The sequence below is a fragment of the Peromyscus maniculatus genome, chromosome 18 (genome assembly GCF_049852395.1).
Source record: "Peromyscus maniculatus bairdii isolate BWxNUB_F1_BW_parent chromosome 18, HU_Pman_BW_mat_3.1, whole genome shotgun sequence".
NCBI lineage: Eukaryota > Metazoa > Chordata > Mammalia > Rodentia > Cricetidae > Peromyscus > Peromyscus maniculatus.
In genome coordinates this window covers 19,274,553-19,299,196 of record NC_134869.1, presented here as the reverse complement: position 1 = coordinate 19,299,196, position 24,644 = coordinate 19,274,553, and the positions used below count along the sequence as shown (strand labels likewise).

The 24,644-nt window shown below is 42.5% G+C and overlaps 2 protein-coding genes across 5 annotated transcripts in view; one reads left to right on the top strand and one right to left on the bottom strand.

Moving 5' to 3' along the window:
- The window catches only part of Fgd6 (FYVE, RhoGEF and PH domain containing 6), a 131,457-nt gene extending 129,153 nt beyond the window's left edge, over positions 1–2,304 (bottom strand). The window contains exon 1 of the mRNA XM_006988452.4: positions 2,032–2,304. Coding sequence (XP_006988514.1) covers positions 2,032–2,047 — 16 coding nt within the window. The 5' untranslated portion in view covers positions 2,048–2,304. The remainder of the gene's footprint in view (positions 1–2,031) is intronic.
- A 212-nt stretch (positions 2,305–2,516) lies between these two features.
- Positions 2,517–24,644, top strand: part of Vezt (vezatin, adherens junctions transmembrane protein) — a 66,015-nt gene continuing 43,887 nt past the window's right edge. For 2 of the 4 annotated variants that reach the window (XM_016006926.3, XM_042263193.2), the window contains exon 1: positions 2,517–2,700. In XM_016006926.3, the coding sequence (XP_015862412.1) occupies positions 2,665–2,700 (36 nt within the window). In that variant the 5' untranslated portion in view covers positions 2,517–2,664. The remainder of the gene's footprint in view (positions 2,701–24,644) is intronic. The other 2 variants (XM_006988453.4, XM_016006927.3) reach the window with 1 other exon arrangement.

The window sequence follows — 24,644 nt, the reverse complement described above, 5'->3', positions numbered from 1 at the left end:
TGGATGGATGGATGGATGGATGGATGGTCTATCTCCTTTTTTTTTTCATATACTACTTAGAATACTTCCAAACTCTCTTCTATGAGCTCACTCTTTAACAGCTGCAGAAAAAAACCAAAGTGAGCTCTTCTTCAGGGCACATATGACTCCAACGCTGTACAACAGCCCCTAATCTTAAATAAGGCCAACCTTCCCAAGTACACTGGAATAGACTTAAAAACACTCTGTACTCCATGAGTAACTTTCCCCCCAGGTTTAATAAACTTCATTGTTCTGACCCACATACACATAGCTCGCGAGGACAACGTATATGTAACTTTGTCACAGAGGGGTGGGAAAAAAAACCTCAGTCTTCTTCCACACCCCCTAGACATAAGAAAAAATTATAATAAATCTCATCAGATGGATGAGCAAAAAAGTAGTTAATGTTTCTTAGCAAGCCATGCTTTAAAAAAAAAGAAAAAAAACTAACTCAGCTAGACACAGGAAGTGTCTCGCTTTTAAATACCACAAAAATGCTGTGGATTTCCTTAATTGTAAAGTTGATAAGTATAAAAATAGCTTGCCTTATTCCAGTGTAATTCGAATGAAAACAATCATAAACTTCCAGATTTGAATCCTAGACATTTCAATTAATAAATTTTTTAAATGTTTATTTGAATGTAAATTAATTATATTAATTCAGCAACTTAAATACAGTTGAATGAAGGTGAGGCGCAGAAAGTTAGGCTAAAAACAATCCACAGTGTACGTGGAACCCCACCCCCTCTAAATTAAAAAAAAAAAAACAAGAAAGAAACGTTTGTAAATGACTCTCACAGTGCATGATGACCACATGAATGAATACACATAACATCAAAGAGAGAAGATCTACACTTTCTACGGTGAATACTCCAGCCTCTTGCTTTCCTAGTGCCTGAGTTCTGGCTTGTTTAATGAAAGCTGATGATGCCTAGCAGGGACTATTCCAAGGCTTCAGAAGTACAAATCAGAACATTTGGTGTGCTCTTTGACAGTTTCAAGTTGCAGGAATTTTAAACAAACGCCAAAGCAAGCAAAGAAAATTTAATCTGATACTCCAGTGCTTATTCTAGACGTAACTGAAGTGACGCCTGAAACTATTTTACTACGAAATTCCTCATCGAAGTCTCTTCGAATGTGGATAAAGATGTTTTCAAAATATTCCATACCTTATTAAATTCTGATCTTAAAAATAAGCTACGTTCTTAGAAAAAGGTCCGTAACGTCACTTGGGCACTTAAAGTCTGGAAAATAAAAATTGCCCCTTAAGAATGTTTCTCAATACAATGACCAGAAATGCTTCAATTTACACAAAGGTAAGCGGAGGCTTTGTCATTTGGGTGAGTGGGAAGGAGGCAGACAGAAAAGAGGGCTTTGTTTACACTGTCGGGGTACGAGTAGGGAAAAAACAAAGTTAAGAAAAGGTGAAGAAAAGAAAAAAAGGGGTGGGGTTTTTGTTTGTCGGGGAGGGGGTTTGCTTATTGGTTGGGGGCGGTTGTTTTTTGTCTTCTTGCCATCTAACAGTGCGCTTTATTCCTCAGGTAATAGAACTTAAAGCATCAGGGTCTGACCAGCTCAGTTTAAACTTCCTTACACATTGCGAAGAGTTGCAATCCATAAAGACTAGGTTTTCAAAAGCAACCCAGGCTAGCAGCGGAATTAGTTCAACTCTGGAAAACTGTCCTAGTTTAGAATAACCGACTCCTCCGCATCCGACTCCAAGCTTCCCGCATCCGACTCCAAGCTTCCCGCACCGCGCACAGGCGACCTCGCCTAAGCCCCGGAGCAAGCGCCGCGTCGCCGTCGCTTCACCTGGGTTCAAAGAGGCGGAGATCCCGGGGTTCGGGAAGAGACCCCACGATCGGCGCCAGGCGATCGGCGCCAGGCGACCGGCGCCAGCCCCGCAGCGGCCACCCGGTGGGGGGGAAGGTGGAAGACAGCGGGAGCCCGAGCCCGCCGGCTCGCCCGCAGCAACTAACTTCCCAGCCCGGTGCGAGCGCGGCCACTTACCGGCGGCAGAAGTCATGACTGCCCCGCGCCGCGCCGCTCACGCCCTCAGTCCATGGCTCCCGGTCGGTCCACACGCCCCGGAGTTCCAGCCGGAGAGGAAACTCCTCCGCGGCGCCCACATTCCGTCCCGCACCCTCACAAAGGACGGACGCCCCGGGCTCCCCGCGACCCTCCGGCGTCCCCGGGGCGCCAGCGGCCGGCGACAGGACGACGAGCACGAGCGCCGCTCCGCCGCGCTGCGGGACGACCGCCGGGGCGCGCGCACGGGGGCGCGAGCTCGCAGCGGCTTCGCGGACGCGCGCCCCTCCTTAAGTCCGAAGGGAGGAAAAAAAAAAAAAAATCCGCGCTCCGGGCGCCCCCTGGTAGTCCCGGGATGTAAAAGGCAGACAAAAGCCATCGCTCTCTCCAATAGGAGCTCAGGAACACCCGCCCGCTCCCGCCCCTCCAGGCCGACACGCTCCCCCTCTGCTCCAATCAGCAGCTCGGAAGGGGAGGGCGTGCGCCGCGAAGCATACCGGGAGTTGTAGTTTTCAGCGCTCCCCCAGAGGTGGGCAGGAGCAGAAGCCTGTGTTGCTGCCTGCCCTCCTTCCTTCATTTCCCATCGTGCTGAGGCGGGTGGTATGGCGGAGAAGGATGACACCGGAGTTTGACGAAGAGGTGGTGTTTGAGGTGAGGAGACAATGGCGGGGAGCGGGGACCGCCTTTGTTGAAGACAGAGGAGAGGCGAAGCGCGGAGGCAAAGCGACTCGGCTGGGGAGGGATCGGGCGGCGCGCGCCTGCGGGCCTGGGTCACCGGTCCCTCGCTCTTTCGGGGCCTGCTGGCTGCAGCCGCCCGACAGGTGTAGCCCGCGGGGTCCTGTCGGCGCTGGCCGCTGCCCCCAGGCTCAACCAGCATGCCCAGAGCTTGCACTGTTGGCCGGCCCTTGCGAGCCCGGTTCTACCCGTACCCGATGGCTGCACCGCCCGGGACTGCGCCTCGCTGGGGCGGGGCCGAAACGTGCCCGGTACTCTCTCTACTACTTAACCTCCTCCCTTTCAAGCCTTGATTTTTGCGGGTCTGCATCCAGGAGTGCCTCCGGTTATCATCATCCTAGGCATCGTCGAGGCGTGGCCTTTGGAATGCGGGCAGCAGGTGCCAGCTTCCTCTCTGGGTTTACGATCTGTTAGAGAGTGTTGAGACCTGTGGCCAATGATGAGGGCTCCGGCATCTCAGCACCTACCGTTCCATTCTTTTGTCCTTGCTGTTGCGCTAGGTGTAGCCAGTTCTGAATGGAAGCTCTGGTCTGGGTGTGAATGCTTTTGTGTAGGACTATTTTAGGATGTCTCTGCCATCTTGAATTAAAAAAATAAAGTCTGGTGTTTTTAATGCCATTTTTTTTTTTCCCAGCAGGCAGGTCAAAACCCACACCCTGGAATGGGAATGTAGGTTCTGAATATGTATGCCTTACTTTCCCTCAGCCAACTAGATTTTAGGATATTAAGACAAGAAAGAGAAAAGAAATCCCCCGTGCTGTACAATGGGAGAGTGAGGCATACTATAGAATGTGAATGTTGACATATGTACTAACTGTCAATGGAAGGCTCATTTTGGAAACCGTTGTCTGTTCTTAGCACTTTAAAAAAACTATACCCAGCAAATGATACCCTAGAAAACTCGTCAACCATGAATGAAATTAGAAAGATGGATGGGAGAAAATGTACTGCAGGAAAAGGATTTTGAGTATGCCAAGGATCGGGGTGGGGTGACAATATTTAATGTGCAGTTTGAGGGCCGGAGTACAGAGAGCTGCCATATAAAATGATTTTATGTGGATATGATCTCTAAGTGGGAAATATGATTATTTTGCTATAATGAAGGGTCTAGGTATAAGGACTTCAGTAGAGAAAACAAAAGCATACACTTTGGAAATCAAAGAAAAATTAATAAAATCATGACTTGGACAGTCATTTCTAATAAAAAAAAATGAGGGAATGGCTACAGAGTGAATGTGGGGGATAAAAGGGAGGCAAAAGTAGGTGGCTGAATTTTTTTTTTTTGCCCTATTTTCTTTGATTTCTGGATAGAATGTTTTTTGTTTTTTGTTAAAAGAAAACCAAAAAACAAAACATTGTGTTGGGCTGAGCATGAGTTCCTTGGTAGAGAGAGGACTTGCCCCCAGCGTACAACAGGTCCCCTGGTTCAATACCCAGCACCACATAAACCTGTTAGGGTGGTGTATATACGCCTGTAATTCTAGCTCTCAAAAGGCAGCTGTAGGACCATCGTAGAAACTTCCAAGTTAGTAGCTACTCAGTGAGTTGGAGATATGAGGGACCCTGTCTCACAACAAAACATTTTGTTATAAAAGATCAAGAAAAAAAAAGTTTTTTGATATTTTTTTCCTGTTCAAACATATGACTATGTTTGTGTGATTTAAAAAAAAAAACATTTTTAACATTTGTTATACCACAGAGTTTTGAATATATTTTTACTTAAATTTAAATTTCTTGTTAATCTTGTCCCCTCCCCACTTTGGGGGGGTGGGGGAGGGAGAGAAAGGGTCTTATAATCCAAGCTGGTCTTGATCTTCCCACTCTCTCATCTCAGCCTCCTGAGTACCTGGGATTATAGTGTATCCCATCATGCCCCACAGTGATAACATTATATTGCTTAGATTTACATTTATAGATTTAGCAGCCATTTAAAAATTATGTATTTACGATTTGGGTGCTAGGGATTGAACCCAGGGCTTGCCCATGCTTAATAAGCATGCTACATTCTCAGCCTAGCTTCTGAAAAGTTGATTTTCATGAATTGTTTTGGTTTTGTCTTACTCGGCAGCACATTCCTTTTATGTTTTAATATTTCATGTGTATGGATATTTTGCCTGCATGTATGTCTATGTACCACGTGTGTTCTTGGTGCTCTTGGAGATCAGAATAGGGTATGAGATCCCCTACAAGAGTTACCAACAGTTGTGACCCACCATGTGGGTGCTGGGAATTGATCCCAGGTCCTCTGCAAGAACAATCAGTGCTCTTAACCACTGCGTGATCTCTCCAGCCCCTTCATGAATTATCCATCTATTACTTTGCCATTATCCTATCTGTAGACGTACTTTCCCAGCCTTCTGGTTAACGTTCTTGATCGTTGTCACACACACAAGATAATAACGTAAGGAATGTGCTCATACTAAGAGTGTACAAATTGATGGATGGTCAACTAATCAATGGAACATCGCTGACGGACACCAGTGTCTCCTTTCTGCTGTTTTTAAGTTACTATTCCCCACCCCAAAGATAACGGCTGTTCAGAACAGTAGTAACTAGCCTCAGTCAGTTTCATCTGCTCTTACTCTTTACACACCCACCGTGAAGCTTCATTTATACGCTTTGTGTGTGTGTGTGTGTCTCTCTCTCTCTTTTTTCCTTCTGGCTTTGTGAGAATCATTCATATGATTACCTAGGCATTTTATTTTGATGCAGTATTTCTGTGATTATGTGGCTCTTTTTAATCAGGTCTTCTGAGGATGTGCGTTGGGTAGTTTCTGCTTTGAAGTTACTGTAAATAGTGTTAGAATCTTTCAGTGTGTGTTTTTGTTAAGCATGTTTCTGTTGGGCATATACTTAGAAGTGGAGATTCTGGATTATAGAAGATACATATATTTGTCTTACATAGGTATGTCAAACATCATTCCATAACAGTTATCCAAACTCCTGTCAGCAGTGATTAAGAGGTCTTATTGCGCCACATCCTTTACCGGCACCCTTTCAGACATTGTATCAGTCTGGTAGATGTGTATTGGTATTTGTGTGTGGTTTTCTGTATCTTGGATATGGAACTTAAGATGCTTGATGATGTGTTTAATGGCCAGTATGTTTTCTATTGGTTCTCTCTTACTATTAAAGAAATATATATATATATATATATAGCTAGAGTTTTCATGCCTGGCCCATAGTCAGGACAAATCTCTCTCACCCACCAGTCCCACAGCCGCTCAGACCCAATGAAGTAAACACAGAGACTTATATTGCTTACAAACTGTATGGCCGTACCAGGCTTCTTGCTAACTGTTCTTATATCTTAAATTAATCCATTTCTATAAATCTATACCTTGCCACATGGCTCTTGGCTTACCGGCATCTTCACATGCTGTTTGTCATGACGGCTGGCAGTGTCTGACTCAGCCTTCTACTTCCCAGAATTCTTCTCCTCCTTGTCCCGCCTATACTTCCTCCTGCCTGACTACTGGCCAATCAGTGTTTTATTTACTAACCAATCAGAGCAACACATTTGCCATACAGAACATCCCACAGCAAATATATGTGTATATATATATATATATATATATATATATATATATATATATATATACAAATCCTTAATTGTATATCTACCCCTCATCCCTTAGGCTGTATGTGGCTTCTGCCCATTTTTTGAAATAAAATTTATTACATTTCTGTGTGTGTCTGTGTGCACACATGGAGGTCGGGAGACAGCTCTCCAGAGTTGATTCTCTGCTTCCACCATGCAGGCCCTCGGAATCAAACTCAGACCCTCAGACTTGGCAGCAAGTACCTTTGCCCACTCAGCCATCTCAGTGGCAGCCTCTGCACTCTCAATAGCTTCTTTCAAAGAGCAGACTCTCCTAAATTCATTAAAATCCACTTAATCTTTTTTCTTTTATGGTCAATGCTCCGAGGAAATATTTGCATTCCCTAAAAATTACAAACATTTTTTTTTTTTCTCTGAAAGCTTCATTTGACCATTGATCTGCCATGTTTTCTCTATATGGCTATGTGGTTGGCCTGGCATCATCCCTTCCCCCATTAAAATGTGTTGTTTTTGTTACAAATCAAAGTGCTATTTTATTTTATTGAGACAGGCCTCACTACATAGCCCTGGCTGGCCTGGAGCTCCCTATGTAGACCAGTCTGGTTCAGACCCATAGAGATGGTGTCTTTGCCTCCTTGAATGTTGGGGTTGAAGGTATACACCACCACATCTGGCCCTTTTTAAAGGGCTACCCCTTTTTAAAGTCTCACTGGGTAAGCTAGGCTTTCCTCAAAGACTTGGGATCCTCCTGCCTCAGCCTCCAAAATGGATTCCAGTCATGTGCTATATCACCACTGGGTAAGTTTTTGCTTTTTTTTCCTCCTTGTGTCATATGATTCTCCTTATTATGCCTTGGGCTCTTCTTGGCTCACTGTTCCATATGACTTCTAAAATGATGAGCCTGGGAATTTCAGTTTTTAACACACCCAGTGAAAAATTTGTTTGCGATTACATTGTCTGAAGATTAGTTTTGGGAAATCTGACATCTTCGTAATATTGAGTCTTTTAATCCAAAACACTCATTCCCTGCCTTTTGTTTTTGTTTTTGTTTTTTCATATTGAACCAAGAACTTTGTACATGTTAAGCATATTCTCTTCCACCCAGTTGTAACCTCAGCTTCCTTAAAAGAGTCAGGCAGCCCCCCCCCATCTCCTGGTGTTCTAATACTGATTTTAAAAATTGAGAATTATCTCTTCCTTGAAACTATAGCTAAATTGGCCCTTTAAAGATAGTCATTTGCCCAAAAGGAGAGTGAATATAATCTGTCAGTCTGTTTTATAGTTATAATTTTCTATTTTGATTATTTTTCATTGAGAGGTATTATAATAGAAAGGTATGGGCTCTAAAGCAGGCGGTCCTGTTCCAGCTATTTACTAGTTAATGGGACTTTGAACAAGTTGCCTATCTAAGCTTCAAGTTTCTCCACAGTGTATGGAAATAGTAAATCTACTTCAGAGAGCAATCTTGAATAGTAAATGACTGACTCTGCAATTGCTTAGGTTAGGACCTGCTGCATTATAAGCATTCAGCAGGCATTATTAAAATTTTATAGCAGATTGTCCTATATTTAGGTCAATACCTTTTCCCCCTTTGTTATTTTGAGACGGGGTTTCACAGGTGTAGCCAGGTTGGTCTTGAACTGGTGGTATTCATCGGGCCGAGATCGCCTGTGTGCATCACCACACCCAGCTGTCTGTCTGCCTGTTTTGAGAGAGCGTCTCAAACTTACTATATGCAATGACTATTCATATCTTTTTATATTTCATAGATTAGAGTTTCAGCTTAACAGACAATTCAAAAAATTAGTTATTGGTTTTGTTTGATCAGCTTAATATAGTTTATAATTTTTAATTATAATAAATATAATTGTTTTTTAAAAAATTACAGATTTTATGGAAAGTATTATATATTTTATGCTTTTGTGTTTATTTGGCTGCTTTTTTCCCCCGAGCTTCATGAGGTAAAACCTTGAATTTTGAAAATCACTTACAAGACTATAAATTTTCCTATGAGTACTGCATTGGCTGTATTTCATGAACTGTGATGTGTAGTTCGCCTCACAGTTTTGTGATTACCATCTTGATCTCTTCTTTAACTCATGAGCTAGTTTAGTACTGGTTAAGGGATTTGTGTCATTGGTGATTATTTTTCCCCGTGTCTCTCAGACTTGTGATTCTAACCCTAACTGTTATGGACCATATCACCTGTATTCCTTTCCCGTCTACATTCCAGCGGGGTTCAGCTAGTATACTGGAGGAAGCAGTACCTGGCTACATTCCTCCACCTAAAGCTACAACTCTTCCAGGGGTTATCTTCTCTTTAACTTGAACTTTGACAGGATTCCAGATGCACATTCCCGTAGCTCCTATGTTTGTGGAAGGTCATACTCCCTGTCAAACAAAACCAATAACCCGTTTTTTGAACAGTCTTCATGTCTGAAAAGGTCCAGCTCTCACCTAGAGAATGTAAAAAGAGAAAGCACACATTAACATTGTGTGTAATCGGCTCTCGTTAGTTTAGATTGATAATCCTGTCAGCTGCTATGGCGGCACTGCTGCTTCTTCATGGCTGCCGCTGCAGTGAGAGGAGATGGTAATCTTCCACAGGAGACAGTAATCGAGAGGAATAAATGCTTGCTAATCATCAGAGACTCTGCCACCATTTGGAAATAGCAGAAAGGACAAACCTTAAAGAAGATTCCTTCCCTTGTTAGTCCATATGTCACCGGCCTGTGGCGTCTGGAGTCTGTAGAATTCTGGGAATTCTCACCAAACACGACCTGTTGGCTCATAACTATGACTTTTAAAGAAGTCCACCGGACTAGTGGGGAGACTTTTGTCTCCTCCAAACCAGTTACAAGTATTTGATTTTGGATCATCTGGGCTTTTTGCAATTGTAGGGTCACCTCTTTGGATGCCATAAAAGTGTTGGCTAGGATGTTTTGCAAACTCAGTATCCAAATTTTGAATTGCAGACTTCATTGGTGATCCAGAACACATTGCAGCACCACCAAGCACAGTGAGCTTTGCACCCATACATACATGAATACGTAGCCAACAAGTCGAAAGGCTTTTCCCAGAAGACCACAAAGAATGGTTCAATGTTGACTCAGCCACTGCTGGCCATAGGTCTGTTCTACAGTATGTTCGACTTTAAGAATGGTTGCAAGGTCTCCAGGAAAAAGAAATTCAAAGCAGGTCTCAGACCATATGTGAGTTACCCATGGTTGTGGGACTCCTCAGACCCCAAACACTACTGGGAGGTTCCTCCCCCAGGACTCAGGTAGGCCTGGCTCACCCAGGCTGTGCACAGTCCCTATCTAAACCCTCCTGGGCAGAGAGAGAACTTGTGAGGCACTATGATTTGACTCTCTCAGCCAGTGCATTGTATTCAGGCTTTGCTCGTTAGCCCTGTGTATAGATTCTTAGTGCTATATCAGTGTGAAACCAAGTTCCCAGAAAAGCAAAGCTACACATATGCTAAACATATTACAAGGCCAACTGACTGAGTGCAGAGAGCTAGAGTCATTCTCGTTGGGAGCCAAATTTATCCCGGGCTGTCCTTGGCCCTCTAAATAACCATTTATTGTCCACCTTTGTGTGTGACACAACATCCTTGTGATTATTAGATAAATCCTTTGGAATGTTTAAACAGACCCCTAGCTTCCACCAACTTAAAGGCTGAGAATGTCATCAGATAGTATCTGAGGCCAGTAACAGGTCAGGACCAAGAGCCTTGATTTAGAATGCCCATTATTCTGTTACTGTAGAGCTTCATGAGATTGTGGGACCATAGCATCTGGGGTAACCTGGATCTGTGTTCTCCTACCACCATTACTGGTATTAGGCTCCGTAATAAAGTACCTCCTTTGTATGTATTTCTGTGTCTGTTTATGTGATGCCCGTATATGTGCAAGCATTTGTGTGCATTGGTGCAGATGTGCACATGCCACAATACACATGTGGTGGTCAGAGGACCAATGGGATGTAGGTTCTTACCTTCACCTTGTTTGAGACAAGAGTATCTTGCTCAGTGCTGTGGATGCCAGGCTAGCCAGCCCATGAGCTTCAGGAGATCTCCGCCTCTTAAATTACAGACATGAGCGACTATGCCTGCTTTATATGGATTCTCAGAATTTGAACCTGTGTCCTTGGGCTTGTGTGAGGTTGCTTTACCCACTGAGCCATCTCCCCAGCCCCAGAATAAATGATCTTTCAATCCCTTTGAAGTGAGAGCTGTTTTGCATCTGTATCAGCCATAGACCCTAGTGGGGAAAACAGGAGCCTATCTATCGCCCAAAAGCGGAAGGGAATTTGGTGTTAGAAATCAAATCGGTGGTTGGCGTATTGTTAAAAAGTACAGAGTAGGCTCTGTCACTGTTGCTGTCCTCGTACAGCCAAGAAATCCTGGGCATAAAGAGGAAAAGCCCAGCATGGTGGTGCAAGCCTACAACGCCCAGCTCTAGGGACTCTGAGACAGGGGGATTGCAAGTTTGAGACCAGCCTGAACTTTGTACTGAAACCCTGTCTCAAAAAAAAAGCCAAGACAGGGAGAGAAGATGGGCTCTGTTTCCTTTCCCCTTCCAGATCTCTGACAGCTGCATCCCACTGGAGAATTCTAATCTGCATCCACAAGTTTAACTGCAAGGTTGCGAGTGTCAAGTACAGCTTACCTGTGTCTGTAACACAAGAGATACAGGAGAATATGAGAGGTGCGGTGGAGGCAGTGAGCCAGACTACTACATCTGCAGAGGCCCAGCTCTCCTTCCCTGAGAAAGCTCGTCGTCGTGGGTTTTCATGTATTTGGTGTGGTACTGCGCACTCTAATGATTTTCTCAGAATCAGAAGTCCAGCTCATACATGTCACAGACTTGGAGAGGCTCATATCACATTAGATTTGAAAAGGTTTTGTTTTGGGAAGTATCCCAAGAATATCCCTTCTTTTTAACGCTTATGATACCTTTTTAAGATTATTTTTGTTATTTTTTAATTATATGTATGTGTGTGGTATGGACTTGTATGTGGGGACAGGCATTGAATCCCCTGGGAGCTGGAGGTGTAAGTGGTTGTGAGCCCCTGATGGTGTTGGGAACTAAACCCAGATCCTTTAGAGGGACAGTGAACTGTTAACCCGCGCCGCCTCTCCATCCCCTTCTTAGGGGATCTTTGGTGAATTTCCTGAATTATTAGTTAGACTGTTTTCAGTCATTCCAGGACTCAGCTTTGAGTCCTCATGATCTGAGAGATGATATAGAAGAGACACTGAAGAAGGAAGTGGAGGATTCTCGGGCCTGCTTCCCAGTCCTTGCCCTAGGATCTGAGCACCGCCAGTTCATCAGGGCTAGATTCCTGTGTACCTCCACAGTTAATGCCTTACAGTGGAGCCTGATGACTCCTTCAGATTTCTTTTTTGAGGGGGAGGGGCAGGGTCTCACTGTGTAGTCCTGGCTGGCCTTGTAGACCCGGCTGGCCTTAAACCCACAAAGATCTGCCTCCCATTTACTCACATTAAAGGCATGAGCCACCATGCCCACCCTTAAGATTATTAATTTTAATCAGCATCTTCTACCATTCTGATTAATTTTAATCAGCCATTCTACCACTAAGGGCAGAGAATTTGGGGGCTCTCTCTGCCTACCCTAAGGACACTCTTTGACCACTCAGGCTAAACAGCAGCAGAACCTGATTTAGAAACGACCGTGGTAGAGCACTGACTTAGAATATGTAGGCCCACGTTCAGTCCTCAGTACCAGAAAGAAAGGCCAGTATATGACAGGAGTCAGATGCAAAATAAATACTGGAATACCAAAATGGCTCTTACTGCATCACTAAGATATTTTGAGATAGTATTCTCTACTCACCTTAGAAATGCATTCAAGTTCTGATTTTAGTCTTTCTTAATTTTTGGCAGGGTTTTACTACATAGCCTAAGCTGGTCTACTTGACCTCACTGTATAACCCAGGCTGGCCTTGAACTTGAGATCCTCCTCCCTCAGCCTCCCAAATCCTGGGTTTACAGGGGTGCACCCCAATACCTGGCTCATGTGTTTATACAGTAACTTAATTGCAGAAAGTTTGAATGATTCCGTTCACTAGCAAACCTTGCTACTCCTAGATAGGGAAACACATGAAAATAAGATCTTTATACCCAAAAGACCAGGGTTAGCCCAGGCTATCCTTAAGCCTGGGATCCTCTGGCCTCAGCCTCCTGAGTGCTCAGGTTACTGGTGTGCTCCATCATGCTCAGCTTGAGGAACCTTTGGTATTTCCATCAAACTTTGGCTCTTGGTAACCTAATTCTCTAGTTGACACTTTACTATCAAAAGCTTTTGGTGTTCGATGAATTTCTTCCTTTTTTCCTTTCTTCTTGACTGAAAAGATCCTTTTCATGTTTTAATCTGTTTCTCACCTACATCGTTTATACTTCAGGTAGGCTGTAAGAAGTTAGCCCTTCACTGGTGGTGCGTTCAATTGTGCCCTTTCTGTCCAGGGCAGCAACTGAGCTAAATCAATGAAAACGAAGTAGATGACTCTCATAAACATCTCCCTACATTGCAAATGGTTTGGGATCATTTAAAAATCCCTCTCTTACTTGAGTAAATCTTCTTTCAGCATATTTTTAAAAGCTATTATCCTTCTTTAAAGAACAAACGGCATTGTGCAAAGTGTTATTGTGAATTCTTTCCTACTTACATTATTGATTTGAGTAATGACTAATGGAAGGAAGTGCATGTCCATGGGCATGGGTGGCATTTGCTGTTTTGTTGATGGAGTTTGCTATCTGGAATAAGTATATGTAACCAATGTTTTCTTAAATTGGGTCTTTTGTTTCAGTTTATAGAACAAAAAGCTCTAAATCCTGTTATTTAAAAAAAAATCTACTTCCAAGTAGTAGCTGAGAAGCATGGCAACATTGCTACATTTACCACTGTAATAAAAGACTATCGTTGGTCTTAAGTCACAACCCAGTGTCCTAAAGGTAGACCACTAGAACTAGCTTATCACCCGATATATCAAAAGAAACTCCATATTTAATATGAATTATAAAAATTAGTGTTGGAGAGCAAGTCTATCTTTTCCCATTTGCTTCTGTGATTTTTTGACTCCATTACATATCCTCTGGGCTCGAGTAGAGATTTGTTGATTTATTTTTAAAATTTAGACATTTGAAAAACGTCATCAGATTTTTATGTTTTGTGATTCTATCGATATAACCAGCGGCCCCATGAATGTTACATGAGCTCGTTCACACTCAGCCACACCCCGGCCATCTTCTGTATTTGTATTGCATTTAACTGAAATCTCCTTGTCTGGGGCTGTGATGCACGCACTGTTTGCTCTCTGGGTTTTGTTTTTACGCGGGCACTTGCTAGGCTGCCCATGCTGGCCTCAAATTCATGCTTCAAGAGATCCACCTGCCTCAAGTGCTGAGACTCTAGGCGTGGGACACCACTCCTGTCTTGGCCTACATTACTTTTAGGGACGACCCTGGTACTTGATGCACTTACTTTAAAACTGTTCATTTTTTACAAAGCATTGTTGAAAGACTGCGTCAGGAGGCTGACTTACATTCATTAGCGCTAAGATTCTGAATGAATCCCTTAGTTTCAGGTGCTGTCCCCCTGTTATAGGAATATCCTCCTTTAGGCCAGGTGATTCCTTAGGATGAAACATTTCCTACCTCTGTAGATTGATTCTAAGTGATCTGAGGCTGTCTGGTGGGTGGATTGGTGAGATTGGAAACACATCAGTTAGGAACTACAAGAAGAGAATCCACTCATGTTCAACGCTCAATGTCTGTTCAGGTTGGAACCCCGGACTTAGTGCTAGTTTTCTCTGGTGTTGTACCATCTGTCCCCCCAAGTGCCCAGCAGTTAATATTGCCTTAAGGAGTTAGGAGGGAAAGGTCCAAGCTACAAGGAGTGTATTAGTCTTTTGTTTCTGGACTTTTTGAGTATCCATTGAGACTCCATGGTGCTAGAACCACCACGGATTAGCAAACCAAAGTGCCCACTATCTTTAATTTGAAATAAGATATTTGAAGACATCCTGTATTTAAATATGCATTACAATCAGTGTAGCTGATAGAATATAGCCATCTATTTCTTATGAGGAGAATCATCTTGGCCGATCCACAACCTTTAATTTCCTATAATTTAAGACCTTTATTGAAAACAAGACTGACTATGTCAGTATATCTTGCTTTGCTTTACTGGTTATTTATTTATTTATTATTATTTTTGATGGCAGACTATCCTTGAACTCTATATATGTATCCAAGAAGGACTTGGAACTCCTGATCCTCCTCCAGCCTCCTCCACTCACGAAGTGCTGAGGTTATAGGCATGCACCACCATCCTTAGTGTCTGAGACTTTCTAAGAAAAGGAATAATCATTTTGAGAGAAAGTTTCTTTAATATCTTTAAGAACCACAGAGTAGGCTTAAGAACCTCACGGAGGGCTGGTAAGATAGATGACTCATCAGGTAGACACTGGCTGTCGCGCCTCATGACCTGAGTTTGACCCCACATGCCAGAAGGAGGATGGACTCCCAAAGGTGGTCTTCTGACCTCCATATACATGCCATGGCACTCACCGCCCCATAGATAAATAAGAGTAATAACTGCAGACAATCTCCTTTGTGCTGTTTTTTACTTTATTTTATTTAATTTTTGGTTGTGTGTGTTTGTGTTCATTTTTCAAATTTGGAGTGGACAAAGGAAAGAAAAGATGAAGTTGATGTCTCCTACCATCCAAACTTCATTTTCCTATTATTTGCATGCTCCTCTCACGCAACATTATGTCTAATATGTTTGACTTTCTGGCTTTTTTTTTTTTTTTTTTTTTTTTTAAAGAAAGATCAGCTGAAAATGATAGCTACAAGCACCTCCCCACTTAATTAGATTTCTAAAAGTATGGAAACCTCATAGCATCAAGGCCAGGGAAGACTCAGTCCACCCTTGCTAGCATCTCTCCTCTTGGTTAAGAACAGTTCACTGTCAATCTTTATTCTTAGTTGGTTGAATCTGTAAGCTACAGAAGTCAATTTTCCCCTTCTTGATGAGTTTGTTTGATTTTAATTTTATTTATCCCCACTCCCACCCCAGGACTAAACCCAGGGCCTTGCGCTAAATCCCCAACCCCGCTATTTTGTTTTTTATTTAGATAGTTTTTTGATTTAGAAAGAACACTTATATTGTGTACAGGACTGAAAACTCCTTTCAAAACTTTTGCTCACAGCACCACATGTAAGATTAATTGAGTGATATTCATTTCAGTGAAAATTTTTAGAAGCCAGCAGCCAGGAAGATGCATGAATCTATGTCTTACCTGCTCCATGGTGTATACACAAACTTTTAAATGTGCACTGGTGTCCTTTGAAGGTATTTTCAGGCCCCACTCTCCCCTATTACCTTCTGCTGTTGCTGAGCAACAGTAGCATTAATGAAATGGTGGTCAGGTTTTTTTCAAAGCACTGCTTCTGATAGAAAACTGCTTAGTAATGACAGACACGCCCTCCAGTCCAGTGGCCATTTTGTACTGTAGCTCTGGAAACAAGTGGGAATCCTCAGAGCACAAGTCTGCATCAGAGACTGACAAGAGGCAGTACATCTTTCACCAAGGAAGCTGGAGACCTGAAAACCATGCTGTCTGTGAGTCCTTTAGCTGGACTGTGTTTTATGGGGCCCTTTTAATATTTTTAAAACTTGCCAGTAGGTTTTGTCTCTGTTGATGTTATGTTATGGAGCAATTAAATGCTTTGATTTAGGGCTTTTGGAATAAGTGGTATTTTAGAAGTTGGCTAAAAAATGTAAGCTCCAACAAATATTTCTTATTGTTTTATATTTTAATCTTTCAGGGTACTAGCCTGTGATACTTCCCAGCGCTAAGAGTGGGAAGGCAGTGAGTAGTTCATTTTAGATTCCACTTTACACATCTTTACACAGTTAAAGACAAGCAAATAGATACTGGTTTCTATAGCAATTTACTTTTCATTGTAGTTTGTTGATTTTTACTTGAATTTTGATTCTTTAAGTGTTTGTTTAAAATTTTAGAAAATGATTGCATAATTTGTTAGTGATATTCTTCCTCTTCAGTTCATTTTATGTATTCTGAAGTTAGCCTGGCAGAAATAAGGAAGTCATAGCAAATGAAGGTATTTATCTTTTTCATTGTAAACAGCCTCCCCCACATGAATTACCATTCTATATGTGATAATTATGTTTAGATCTATGGCTTTTCTGCTTTTTAAGAAAGGTCCTTGTCATGTTGCCTTGGCTGGTGTCCGACCCTGGGTTCAAATGATTCTCCCACCTCAGCCTGACTCTCTGGGAACCTCAGGCCAGTGCTACCATGCCATGACTGTACATCTGTGTCAGTGACATTCAAAGATAGGAGGTCTTTTTTAGTGTTCTAAAATAACAAATAAATTATGATTTGCAGACAGATATTCTCTCATCAACTCTAATTTTCAGTGCCTTTTCCTTAAAATTTTTATTTTGAAGTCAGGATCTTTTAGAGGCATTGTTGGCATGGTATAAACTTGTAAAAATATGTCCACATATGAGTTAATATATATTGAAAAAAAAAGCTATTGATTTGGTGACTTCAGTAATGGGAGTAGAGGCCCTTGCTGGGCCTCTGAGCCAGGATGGGCACAGACTGGTGTAGGTGGGAAGTCTGCCTGGCCGTTCCTTCCTGACCGTGGCAGCTGTGGGTCTCTAAGCCAGTGCTCTGTTCCTCACGCTAGTTCCAGTGTGCTGGCTTCCCTGTTACTTTGTGTTTAGTAGAGCCTGGCCAGCCCTAGTAACCGACATCTGACAGTAGTTAGCATTTTGCCAGATCTAACGGTGTGGTTTAAATATAGTAGTGATACTTTAAATAAAAACATATTTAGTAAATTAAATGATTAGTTTTGGTATGGAAAACAGCACAGGATGCTTTTGTTCATTTGCTAAAGTAGCATTTAATTGGAGACTGAGACCTTCTTTATCAGTAGTGCTTATGCTAAGTACATATTTTTTCCGAACAAGTTGTACATTAATATATTCTTTTACATACATACATGTATGTGTAGTTCAAATAATGCAGAGTTATCAAGGCTAGATATGACTTAGTATTAGAAATGCTATGTCAGTCAGTATTGTCTGGGGGGAGCTCCACCTCAGCCCCTGGCACCCTGGCTTCCATATACCCAAAGAGTCTGGCATGTTCTGGTGGAAGATCCACCTCAACTCCCCTCCCCCATCTCTTTTCCTAAACCCACCCCGTCAAAGCCCGCCAAACACAGATCCTCCCCCAGAGAGGCTCAAGACCACTCCCACAGGGTATTTAAGCTGCATCCCAGAAAAACAGACACATGATTTTCCAGTCTTTCTTCCGTCTCCTCTCTGGGAGGACCAGAATACTGCCCGGGAGTGCTTCACCCATTAAACCTGGGCTTTTCGAATTCAGTCTGATTTGGTCTGATTTGGATTGCTGCATCAGCAGAGAGGATTATTGGGGTGCAAAAAAAAAAACCCCAGCTTATCAGATATATACCTTTATATTTCCCTAGCTCTGTTTACAGTGTGTGAAGTACTTGCTCCCCCGCCCCTGCCAGTGAGATATATTGCCATATTGGTTTTTTGTTGTGTTTAGACTGATTTGATTTGACATATATGAAAGTTCCGCCTACATGTATGTCTGTGCTCCATGCATGTCCGGTGCCCACAGAAGTCAGAAGGCAGCTTGTGAGCCACCGTGTGGGTGTTTTGAACCAAACCCAGGTCCTCTGCGAGAGCAGCCAGTGCTCTTAACCACCGAGGCCTCTCCAGCCTGTTGTCCATACCTGTGTCCCGGCATTAGTATTCTTAATTCTTGAATCTGCGTGTCCAGTAGGCTAAGTCTCCTAACAGCTAGTACTTAAGACTGTAAGTCACCTTGACTGTCACTCAGGCATCCCCCACCTCCTCCCCAGCCCTTGGATTTCCTAGTCAGGATCTCCCTGGGGAGCCAGAGCTGGCCCTGATCCAGATCCTCGCCCGTCTCAGGAGTGCTGGTGATGTGATCATGTACCGTATCCGCCTCTGACTGTTGTTTTACCACCATTCATGTTTCAGTAAACAGCACCATCAAACTGTGGAAGCCAGAAATGCAGGTACCATCCATGTTTCTCTAGTGCCAGTCACCTTCCGTCACGGCCGACCCTGACCTGATCCTCCTGTTCTGTTTGGGGATTCCAAGTGTTGGGACTACAGGCGTGGGCCACTATTGAGTTTTACTCTGATTTAAACTTCTCCTAAATGCTCCCACAAATGTATTCCACAGTCTACTGCACCCAACAATGGGAGGCTGGCTAAGTGATGACACAGGAATCGGGACCGTGTGAGAAATGAGTAGAAAATCATTCCTAATGTAGGAAGATCTCCACAGTGTAGTCCGTGAAGAAAGCCAGGTGCAGAAAAATGAATAAAGTACACTTCCATTCTGTGTAAACATTTCAAAAGCCATCCACACATTATATAAACACACACTACATTTTGAGGAAAGGCTTCCCAAGTGAAAGAATGTGTATTCCCTTTTGAAAGAAAAAGGCTAAGTACTAAGGGCTGGCTAAACAAAGTTATTTCTCATTTTATTTCGTTCAGTTAGATTTTTAATTTAAAAATAGCAAAGCACTAAAAAAGAAATCTGTGAGGATAAGCTTGGTTTCCTTTTATAGACCAAGTAGGTTACCTTTTTTGTTATATATCCACAGAAAGGCGTTAGCAGTAGAAGACAACCAGAGTTACAGAAGTGACTGATATCCAGTAAGTTTTAAGGAACATTTGGCTAGTGCTGAATGAGGAACTGGCTGCTGATCTTTCTGCAGGGATGTCGTTAGCAGTCAGTCATTGGTATCCCAAGATAAAACAGAGGCTACCGAGGTCAGACTTGGCATTGTAACACAGTGGGCTGTTCCTTAGCTGTAAGACCGCGCAGACAGAGCCGCTGGCCATTCGCCTAATGAAGCGACCTCTGGACTTAGAACTGGGAGTTGTGACTCAAGGGAGCATTGCAAAACTCTGGACAACAGTAAAACTTCCTGAATGCTTAATAACCAAAAGTTAACTAAAATAAATATGTGATGAATTCAAGGTGTCTCTATCAGTGTTTGCCCAGACTGTATCATGCAGCTTCACCACAGCCTTGTTTCTGGTTTTTGGTTTTTTAAGACAGGGTTTCTCTATGAAACAGCTCTGGCTGTCCTGAAACTTGCTCCGTAGATCAGGCTGGCCTCGAACTCCTAGAGATTCACCTGCCTCTGCCTCGCTCCCAAGCACTGGGATTGTAGGCGTGCGCCCCCGAGCCTGGCTAACAGCCTTGTTTCTGTAGACTCGGCCTGTGCACTTGGTACGGCACATGCCGTCACCCCACAGTGCCAGCACTGGCTGAAATGCCTCCATTAGCTTTCTGCTCTTCTATGCTGTGAATTACACTTTCCTACAAAGCTTCTGCTCCTATGGAAATGTAGTAGTTTAACAATGGGCAGGGGACTCTGAATGTTTTCTTATAATCATTCCTCAGCATGAAAGTATTAATATATTTTGGATTGTATTTTTAGAGGGTTTGATTTTAAAAATTGTGGTTGGTTTAGAGTTTAAATTGCTGATTAGAGTTTTTTTTTTAAATAATGCTAAATGAATTTGACATGATATTAGGACAGAATTACCAAATTTTTCTGAAATGGCCTGCAATATATACTTCTGCCACTTTGCACTATATATTTATGTGAAACAGCATTCTCAGCATGGATGATAGTAAAATCAAAATATCAATCAACTCTGAAAAATGTTGAAGATGCTGTACGTGTCCTCAGTATCAAATAGTCATCCATGATTTCATTCTGTATAAGCAAGAACTTCTATCTCATTCACACACACATTTACTTAAAACTTTTATTAAGGGCTGGAGAGGTGGCTCAGAGGTTAAGAACACTGACTGTTCTTCCAGAGGTCCTGAGTTCAATTCCCAGCACCCATATGGTGCCTCTCAACCATCTGTAATGAGATCTGGCGCCCTCTTCTGTATACATAATAAATAAATAAATCTTAAAAAAAAAAACTTTTATTAAATGGTAAAATTATGTCTACTAATAACTTGTTAAAATAAATTTATGGCTTATTATCAGCAAAACATTTGATTTACTTATCCTTTTTATAACTGTCTACCAGTACTGTATAAACTTTATCAGGTGAGAATGGGACACAAGTGGAGAAAGGTTTTGTTTTGTTGTTTTGGTTTTTTCGAGACAGGGTTTCTCTGTGTAGTCCTGGCTATCCTGGAACTCACTCTGTGAACCAGGCTGGCCTCGAACTCACAGAGATCCACCTGTCTCTGCCTCCTGAGTGCTGGGATTAAAGGCGTGTACTCCCACCACCTGATGGAAAAAGTTTTAATAAGCCCTGACCAATCAGTACAGTTGTGGTGGACTGGTTCCATGAAGCCTTCTGTCCTGACCGTGAATAGCAAAGTCAGCAGACGCTCAAGTCCCTTATACAAAATGAGATAGTGTTTACGTGTACCTTGTACACATCCTCCAGTATACTTGATACCTTGTCTAGATACTTAGGTACCGAATATAATGTAATGCTGTATAGCTGTCCTGTACTGTTTCCAGAATGATGACAAGAAAAAAGTCTTAACAGTGTTGTAAGCAGATACCAGATTTGTTTTCCTTTCTTCCCAATGTTGTTTCAATCCACAAGACTGAAACCTTTGACTCCAAAGAGCTGAGTGCATCGCCCCTGATGGTGTTTCTCACCTCAGTAGCTGGAGGAAATCACCCAGGAAGGAGCCATTTCTGAAGGAGGCAAGGCTGACTTACATACCTGCCTTCCCTAGTTTATACCTGTGCCCCAGTGAGTCAGCTACACATTTCTTATCTTGATACCCCAACAGCAGTCTTCCAATACAGAAATAGTTTTGTTAGCAATCCAGAATTCACTTAAATTATATGAAGTTCAAGTAGAAATAATCTACTAGTCCTTTGGCTCAGCTAGAATTGTTGAAGGTCTTAACTTTTGAAGTTCAATGAGGGTATGACACCATTCTGTAAAGAAATACACCTTCTTGCTGCCCATGGTAGTGCACACCTGTAATCCTAGCACTCAGAAAACTTCAAATATAAGGCCATCTACTAAGAGACACTATTCCAGGAACAGGGTTTCCTCCCCATTTCTGTCCTTGGTAGGTTTTTGGATATGGCATGCCATTGGGTCCATGATGGGAGTCCGCAATATTGCAAGACTTATGATATGGAAATGTCATTATAATGAGGGAAAAGACCATTATCAGTTCCTCTAGGCCATGTTGGTTTCGGCCAGTGTGTTGGCCCTTCTGTAATCCAGCCCTTCAGTTGTCTCAACCTCCAACCAATTTGTGAGTGCTTTAATGAGTTGTTTGGGCTTCCCGGAGACATTGGGGTAGGACCTCATGTCTGAATGAGGGGCCCAACGGTGGGGGAACAGCATGAAGTGCCCTGAGGATAAGACCTGAATGAGCCATTTTCTTGAACTTTTTGTTCAGCAAAAAGTTTTGGGGTTTCTTGTCTGTTTTTATTTTTCTTACAAAAATATGCTTTGGCCACCAAAAAAAAAAAAAAAAAAAAATCTTAAGCACAACCCAAGACTTGTGGCTATTTTTCACTTAGCAGAATTCTTCCTGGCGCTCTGCTGTGTGTGCTGTCTGCTAGGATTTACAGGAACAGTGAACCACAGGATTTCCTGGGGAGGAGCGCTCGCTCCCACATGCTGTCTAAGCTTTCCTTCTGGCCGCACTGGTTCTCTCCAAGACTTCAGGGTCAGACTCGGAGTCCGGTGTTAATGCTTTCTCCTCAAAAAACAGCCGCAGCATTGGTGGTTCTGTTTTGCTTGCACCAGGGGAAAGAGTTTTGATAGAGCAAACCATCTGCTCTCCCTCCACACTTCCTTTCCAAAGTTTCCTTCAATGTGTACAAATGCTCATTATAGGGAAAAGAGATCTTCCCATAGATTGAATTGGTTCTTAGACCTCATGGCCCAAGACCTCTAAATAATAATAGTGGTTAGGACAGTTGCTGTGGGAACTCTACCTTGTCATAAAAGAAAAAAATGCATTTTATATTGAAGGATAAAGTGTGATGCTGACAATTTTCATCCTTTTCATGCTTATACAGCTCACCAGTGAGATTTTATGTTCTATGCTGAGGCCAACCTTTTTTTTTTGGGGGGGGGGGGGGTCTCGAGACAGGGTTTCTCTGTGTAGCTTTGCGCCTTTCCTGGAACTCACTTGGTAGACCAGGCTGGCCTCGAACTCACAGAGATCCACCTGGCTCTGCCTCCCGAGTGCTGGGATTAAAGGCGTGCGCCACCACCGCCCGGCAAGGCTAACCTTTTCGAGGGTAAACTATCACTTGTCAAATTTTGTCATGACCATTTGTCTTTTCCTTAAGTATTAGAAAAGACTTAAAATACTTCTTGCTTTTCAGTTAACATCTGTTTAAAGCTTACTTTTCTTTATATACTTCATTCAGTAGATAGCAAAACAAAGGGGGAAGAAAACAACTACCAACAAAACAAGGCGCAATACATTGAGTGCAAAAACCAGATAAAAGATGCCCTTGTTGGCTGGAGAGATGGCTGTGTGGTTCAGAACTGGTTCATCTTCCAGAGAGCCCAGGTTTAACTCCCAACACAACTGTGGAACTCCACTTCTACAGGATCCAACGCCCTCTTCTGGTCTTCATGGGCACTGCAGACATGTGATACACACACATACCTGCAGACAAAACACTCACACACATAAAATAAAAAGGAACCTTTTAAAAACATCCCACAGTCTTCTACTATTCAAATTACAGAAGGAAGTTACCAAATGCATCAATATTTTTACTTGGACTTTTTTATTTAAATACATTGCTTACATTATTACTCCCAAAGAGTTTGTTGCTGTTTTTAAGTAAAACAAATGCTTTAATTTTTCACTTCTAATTTCTGATGTGATAAATGCCAATAAACAGCTATATAAACAGAAGATAGTCTTTGGGCTTTTCAGTTTTTAAAAACTATAAAGATCCTTTTGTTTGATGAGGGGGTAAATTGTTTGTTTGGAGTTTCTTTGAAACAGGGCCTCATATAGCCCAGGCTAGCATCTAACTTGCTGTGTTGCTAAGGCTAGCCTTGAACTCAGGATCCTCCAGCCTCTACCTCCCAAGTGCTAGGATTATAGGCTTGTACCAGTGTTTGGCTTCAAAGGGTCTTGACTTTGAGATCCACTGATGAGGATGTGGTTTCCTGAGAGCTATCAAATAATATCTAGATTATTTAGCAGTTTAAGGGGAAAAAAAAGCACATTAGCCCCAAACATTTTTTAAAGAATCGATGTAATGTAGGGCTGGAGGGCTCAGTGGTCGAGAGTCCTTACTTGCCTTGCAGAGGACCTGGGTTGGTTCCCAGCACCCAGGTAGTGGCTCACAATCACTGTACCTTCACTTCCAGGGATCCAGGGTCCTTTCTGGTGTCTGTGGGCTTCTGCACTCAGGTGGTACATATAAACTCACAGAAGCACACACTTACCCACATCAATTAGAAAATACATAGTTTGAAAAATTAATGTAAAATATCATTGCACTAGAATTTTCTTCTGTGTTCTTAAAACATATTTTTGTGCTGCAAGGTCTGCCTTGGTCAGTTCATCTTGGTAACATTTGGTTAAACCAAAAAAATGCTCGTTTTTAATTGTGTGTTGTTGCTTAAATTTTAAATTTTCTTTTGGCTGAAAAGGTATTAAAGCATAAAAGCAACAATAAGCCACAATCCAGAATGCTATGATAAAGAATAGCGCTTTGGTGTTCTGCAGGGTCTGGGTTTGTATGTGTGAGGAAGTGGTACAATTTGCACTGCCAATCACAAGTAGAAAACTGCAGAAATGAAATGTATAATCGGAGACTTTAGAAATTCCATTTATGGTTGCGTCCCCACCCCCAAGCCTCCTCTCAGAAGAGTGCCTGGTTCCACTGGAGGCTATGATTGGAGAAGGAGGCAGTAAATTAAGGTTGTTGGGTCAGATTCACCCCACCTCAATTTCTGTGATGGCTGCTGTGCAAAGAATGGTTTCCGTTTCCCCTTGTAAATTATCAGAAAATATCAAAATGATTCTACTGTGTAACATGAAGCTGATTGGAATTCCGTTCTACACTGGGTATAAAGTTTTACTGGGTCGTAAGCACACTTGGGGTTCATGTGCTAGTTGTCTCTGACTGCTTGTCTTCTGCAGCAGTGGACTTGATTCTTCTAGC